The 6,897-nt window shown below is 38.5% G+C and overlaps 1 protein-coding gene across 2 annotated transcripts in view; it reads right to left on the reverse strand.

Annotated features, from left to right (window-relative positions):
* The window catches only part of LOC138003524 (uncharacterized), a 28,115-nt gene extending 23,796 nt beyond the window's left edge, over positions 1–4,319 (reverse strand). Inside the window, exon 1 of one of the 2 annotated variants that reach the window (XM_068849633.1) lies at positions 4,149–4,319. In XM_068849633.1, the coding sequence (XP_068705734.1) occupies positions 4,149–4,218 (70 nt within the window). In that variant the 5' untranslated portion in view covers positions 4,219–4,319. Of the gene's footprint in view, positions 1–1,318; positions 1,513–4,148 lie in introns of those variants that run through there. The other variant, XM_068849634.1, reaches the window with a different exon arrangement.
* Between the last annotated feature and the right edge of the window lie 2,578 nt (positions 4,320–6,897).

Raw genomic sequence — 6,897 nt, forward strand, 5'->3', positions numbered from 1 at the left:
TGCTCTCAATATACCTCATGAAATGTGTCGTATCTTTAAAATACGATTCCTGCATTTGTGCTATTGGCTGAAGTAGTCTGTCTACGAAGGATGATAGGCGTTCTGTTGGGCCATCAAACCCAGATTGATAGGTCTTCCGACTAATGTCGGTTTGTGAATTTTCCTGAGGGTATAGAACACTAGAATTCGAGGCAGATCTGGTGTTTGTTTAAACCATATAGCCGTCTTTTCGTCTATGCACCGTGCTTGGCGAAGGGAGTTAATGAAGTGTTTAACTCGCTGGAATGTATCTCTAACCATTGATTTGTCTAGTGGCTGATAGTTATTTCTATCATCCAATTGTATCTGCCCCTCATTGATTTTGTTTTCTCTGTTCATAACGACGGTTGGTGTGCCTTTATCTGCTCACCGGGTGGCAGATTATTTTTAGGTTTAAACAGTGGAGTTTCTGCAAGCTTTATTTTGACTTCTTCTAAGTAAGTCTCAAGAGCAACTGACCGTTAAATCGGTGAAATCCAACTAGATTTCACGTGAAATGGATGTTGCTCAGTATTTTGGTCATGATATATACACTGAAGGCGAATCCTTCTGGCAAATTGGTGGGTGTGAAATTAGCTGACGCCTTATCTGGTTTTCTTTCATGACAGGTGTTGGAATGTTGGAATGTGTCTAATTAAGTCACATTCGTATAAATTAAACACGGAAAAAGAACGATAAAGTGAATTCAGTTTAAAGATACTCGGGTTTAAAAAAAGATAATTACTTAAGTAGGGGTACCAGTTGCTGACTTCTGATTCAAATGCACTGGTGAAACGAAATGACTAGAAATGTGATGCAAAAAAATTATATCAGCGCAAATGGCGGTTCGAAACAGCTTTTTAATTGATTTCTACGAGATGGTGTTTTTAAGTGATCAGGGAGATCATTGCAAAAGAACGAAACCAAAACAGGGGAATCAAACTGTAAGGTTCAATGTAGAAATTTAGGAAGAAAGAAATAGAACCCAAACTCCGTTGACAAACACGAGACTAAACAAGCGCATAACTGAAACAAATTTAGTCTCACGTTTGTCACCGCAATTGCGTTCTATTTCTAATCAAGCTTCGTTGGCCAAAGACGAAAAGTATCTACGATTAGGAAGGAAGGGTATTCTGTTTGGTGTCTTGTTTATCAATTTATGCTAGCCCATGTGTGTCAATTGTTGGTTGCATTCCATCGAATATGGGAAACTACCGAGAAAACAGCAAGTTTCTTGCCAATCTAGTAGATGGCTTAGCCACGGATGAATGTTTTCTTTGTGCATTATTGAAATCCTTACCATCTTCATCACGTCAGGATAACTGGCCAATCATCGAATTGAGAATAGTATCCTGTGTGAAACCCAATGAATTTGTGTTCTACGGGGCGAATATTTTCTTCCATTACATTTTCCTAGTGTGTTAATTCATGATTTCATATCCACGAAATCCGGTACAGTTAGAAGGTAGCTGTATATCAATTTATGTCAGCCCATGCCTGCATGTCAATTGTAGTTCATACATGGGAGACCCCGACAAAACAGCGATTTTCAAGACAAAGACATAAGAACGTGCTAAATAACCTTTGGTTTGTTGCCAATCTAGTAGATGACTTAGTCACGAAAATTCGCGGAATGCCCTTAAAGCGAACAATCTAAAGTGTTTTCTTTGTGCCTTAATGAAATCCCTGCCATTAGTGTACCACGCGAGGTCATATATGGGAGACCCCGAGAAAACAGCGACTTTCAAGACAAAGACATAAGAAAGTGCTAAGGAACGTTTGGTTTGTTGCAAATCTAGTAGATGGCTTAGCCACGGAAATTCGCGGAATGCCCTTAAAGCAAACATTACAGAGTGTTTTCTTTGTGCCTTAATGAAGTACCTGCCATCAGTTTACCAGGTGAGGTCATACATGGGAGACCCCGACAAAACAGCGATTTTCAAAAGAAAGACATAAGTACGTGCTAATTAAATAATCTTTGGTTTGTTGCCAATCTAGTAGATGACTTAGTGACGAAAATTCGTGGAAAGCCCTTAAAGCGAAGATTATAAAGTGTTTTCCTTGTGCCTTAATGAAATCCCTGCCATTAGTGTACCTTGTGAGGTCATATATGGGAGACTGCGACAAAACAGCGACTTTCAAGACAAAGACATAGAGGAAAGTGCTGAGCAACTTTTGGTTTGTTGAAAATCTAGTAGATGGCTTTGTCACGGAAATTCGCGGAATGCCCTTAAGGCGAACATCATAGTGTTTTCCTTGTGCCTTAATAAAAACCCTGCCTTAAGTGTACCACGTGAGGTCATATATGGGACACTGCGACAAAACAGCGACTTTCAAGACAAAGATATAAGAAGATGTTAAGTAACTTTTGGTTTGTTGCCAATCTAGTAGATGGCTTAGTCACGGAAATTCGCGGAATGCCTTTAAAGCAAACGTTATAAAGTGTTTTTTAACGAAATTTCTGCGATCAGTTCACACATGAGGATAACTACAACTGGCCAATCATCGAGTTGACAATAATATCCTTTCCAACCCCACCCTTTTTTAACAACAATAGTAAGAGAACGAGTAGAGGCGAATTGCATCATGAACGTAGCATTAAAAGAGAAGCTAAATGATAATATCTTAAGAGTCTGATGGATTTGGATACCATTAAATTAAAGCACTATTGGCTAACAAATTAGTTGACCCGAACACCTTTCGAACACCGTTTTTCATTCCCATCACGCAGAATGCCTATTGTTCTAGGGACATTTATTTGCTGTGCAGTCCAAAAAATAGATCAGCAAAATTAGTGGCCAAGCGTGACTAGAGTGCCTCTCATTGGGTAAAGATTATGCGAGATTTTTCCCACAGGAATAACTGCTTTGCTCATTAACTTGTCAAGGTGGGGATAAGGTGTGTCTTGTATGAGGCTTTGAGCCTGATAATATTGACTACTACCAATGTCGCAAAATGCCAGTTTTAGGATTTCCATAAGATTCGCTTGTTTACCGGAAATAAATGATTCAAAGAAACATTCTGTCACTAGCTCCTTTGAAACACAAGCAAAAGCAAAAAATATGCTTTTGTCGGATCATGTCCTCTTACGAGCAAACGGCAGACTGAAATTAACTCTTTACAACGAGTTAGCCACAACTCGATTCATATTACTTAACGGAGAAAAAAGAAGCGCGATTGAAATAACATTCATTGTTGGCCTTAACTCGCGTACATACGCACAATTGTGGTGCTGTGTATATCTTAAATGAAGAAGAGCAAGCAAAATGTGCGAGCTTGCAGGATTTTAGCATCATTGAGCTTGGGATTTTGTTACGTTAAGAATCAAATCATGCTTAGTTATAACAATCATCCGGTGTTTGGTAAGAAATCCAAGGCGTGCTCTTTGTGAAAAGGGGCGTGTCTCTGTCTGAAACCCAATGAATATGAGTTCAGTGGAGGGAATATATTCTTCCATTACATTGGCCAAGTGCTGGTTAATTCATAATTTCATATTCACGAAAAACTGGTACACAGAGAGCACCAACTCCAAAAAAGCACGATCCTTCCCTCAAAGCTAAGTTCACTAGCCAGCAGAAGTTGTTCAAGTTGGCATCGTTCAAGAACGACACTGCCCAATAATATAACAAAAAAGAGAGAGACTATTTTGCAACCAAGGAAGATATATATTTTTTAAAGTGTAAGGGGATTTTTGTGATGCAACTTATAGCCACGATGTCCTAAAAGAACTGCCGTAGGTAATAGATACCGAAAACACCGTGTTACACCCCTTAAATTTAGAAAAATTACGAAATGCATGTTTTTGGGATTCCAAATGAGAAACATCAAAGTTCTCATTTGACTACGTGCTGTTAAAATGTTTTTATTAAGCATTCATGCAAAGCGTTTTGGAGGCTTAGATTAACACCAGAAACCTCTACAGTCAACTTTAAACTGTAATTTTCCTCTCATTCATGAACGTTGCACAGGATTATCTAAAAAGAGTTATGAACAAGCATGAAAACTAATTTAGCCTCGGAAGAGACCTGAACTGCTGAAGTTGTTCCAAAAAGTTCAAGGCAACTCAGTAGATATATATTTGTTGGTGCTCTATTTCACCAGGGTGGTTAAAATAAGAAAATCATAGTTACCTTGAACACTATGGATTATCCAGAAGCAAACGCTTAACCAAAGCGGAAAACTTCCTTGAATGCGGTGCATGGTGTCCACCTCCTCGAATCAGCACCACTTTGATATAATGCCTATTCTATGAATTGCTAAACTTTATATTTTTCCCAGGTTCACAACTTGGCATATCCAATACCAAATGACAAGTTAGAGTTTTCCTTTGAATTTTTTTTGTATTCAGTTCTCTGCCTGTAATCGCATTAAGTTTGACACTATTGTCTAAAGGAAGACTAGTTGAACATTTACGTGTATATGTTGTGGTTTATTTTTGTTTTTGGTTTGAAAAGTTTATTCTTGTTCAAACCAGTTTGCTGGTTTAATTGTTTTAGAACACTGCCCTTTTTAACATATTTGGATATCTTTCTGTGATTAATTTTATGGAGTATGTACAAAATAAACTAGAGAAATCATTTTAAGATTATTATGATGAATTGTTGTCGCTGGTGCTATCAAAGACAACAATAATTAGTTATGCACTTGAACAATAATCTTTGGTGTTTAGGGATAATCGTGCAAGGCTTGGTGATTAGGGTTAAGCTCTCAATTAGGTTTACGCACTTATTTGAAACGGATAGCAGTTCAGGAGGTGTATGACAACTGCAGACTGCCTACAAATAGCACTGATAAACAGTGCTTAAGTCTATACCCATTTCAAATAACGCTGCGAAGCAGTATTTAAGTCTAAGCACCCATTTTAAAACGATTAGCTTTTACTGCGAGTTACGGTTAGTCTGCGGTCTGCAAGTGTCAGACACTGCATTCTAGGTAAGGGATTTGCACGCATTGTAGTGATTGTAGTAATCACGTATTTGCAGTGTTTAGTCTAAAACAACCGCTGTCTTGGTTTTTGGGCTAAGAATATTGGCTCATGGTTGGTGGAAGTAAAGCATTCTTTTACATGTAGGATAAAGGGGTTTAGTTTGTAAAGAAGCGGTAGTGCTGTGTCAGTGGAGAATTGAAATAAACAAAAGGGTTTATCAACTAAATTGATATGGTAAGTTGATCACTGTAAAGAAATTTGAAAGCTGACGTTTGGAGTGTTAACCCTTCGTCAGAGCTAAACCCTTTTCTGTCTTTCACAAGTAGGACTACTTTTCATAATGAATAAAACAGTGATATTTCCAATAATGCCTTTGGCAATATAACTTGTGTAATAGAAGATTTAAAATATTTGTCTCTCAGATTTTCAATTAAATAGAGCAGTATACAACTGGAAAGTAACTACATTACACTAAACGTAACGATGGTATAATTTGTACTGTTACAATATTAATTATATACTAGAATTTATCTTGAAAGAAAATGACTCATTTTGCAAAATGGCCTGTTAACAAGCTGAATGTAAAAGAAATGTCTTTGAAATAATCGAAAGTAAGATTCGTAGCACTGCACAGGTTTAATGTTGTAGGAGAAATAAGTCATTGGACTTCTCCACACTTGGTCACTACTCGAACACGATGGTTTTCGATCTCAGTTATTCGTGCGAAGTCAGAAGGACGGAGAACTATTAGGTTTAGAATGGGGCATGATATCTCAAGTAAGCAACATAATATTTCCTGATGAAAATTCCGGTGTCAGATGTCAATATTCCAAAAGGTCGGACACAAAATGATGCCTTACTTGACGCAAAAGAGTTTGAAAATTCTTCGAATTCTTTGTTAGACCACGCGTAGTGGTAAGTAAGTATTTCGAAATATATATTTCATCTAGGGGTAGGGGAGTCTGCTGGTCTTTTGAGAACAAACTAGGAAATGTCGCTGACCTTCTCCCCTTAAGATAATCTGTGGAATATTGTGGTTGATATCCGAAATTGTCGACGGCGAGGGAAGGGTTAGTCGCGTGTCCCGCTCATAGCGGATCAGTTCGCCATTTTAATGTGGAAATTCACATTTTACGGACCGACGTACGGGCTGCAAAACGATTTTTTGAAAGGTAAAAAATTTTCGCTACGTATAAAAGGGAAATTTTGGTCTATTTTGTTGTTTCTGTTTTATCTGGAGGGAATCTACGTGCCTACTGTACAACAACAAGCACATTTATGGCTACTAAATTACTGTGATAGCCTTTGTTTCACTCAAATGTGCCTTTGTGGCTTTTATTTTCCTTTGCTTTTAAGATTGGCAAATGATGTTGAAACAAACCCCGTTGATGAGCGCTCTGGACCAAGGCCACTTCCTGCTTTCACCGTACGTGCTCGCACGTGCAAGACTTCGCACTAACCGTTCGGTACCGCTCGTTGTTCCTAAAAGCATGTTGGTGTACAAGGGTGGCATTTTACCATCAAGTCGATCTCTATCAAAGAGAGGAATGTTGGAGCTGCCATTGCAATTGGTTGTTGGGCATTTTCTGTGCATGGAGTGGATGTGTTGACAACTTTCTGGCTGATTTCTGCATAATTTCTTGAAACCACTTTTCCGTAATTCCACCGTGACTGTGTGCTTGGGACAAGATTTGAAACAGTTCCCGTTTTGGAATTACTTTTTTGCTGTTTCCTGTAAAGAGTTCCAGTAACCTAATTCTTTTGATATAGATGTGTGAAGGAAGGAAGTGTGGGGTAGGATGGAGGTAGTGGAGAAGATCAGGGAGGGGTAGGTGAATAAAAGGGAGGGAAAGATGTCTAGTGAGCACAAAACTGCTGGCAGGGTTTTCGTCCAATATAATCAGTTGTGATTCCCAGAAATGAACTTGATACACGCTACAACGCCATGCAAC

The sequence above is a fragment of the Montipora foliosa genome, chromosome 5, assembly GCF_036669935.1.
Source record: "Montipora foliosa isolate CH-2021 chromosome 5, ASM3666993v2, whole genome shotgun sequence".
Lineage (NCBI taxonomy): Eukaryota > Metazoa > Cnidaria > Anthozoa > Scleractinia > Acroporidae > Montipora > Montipora foliosa.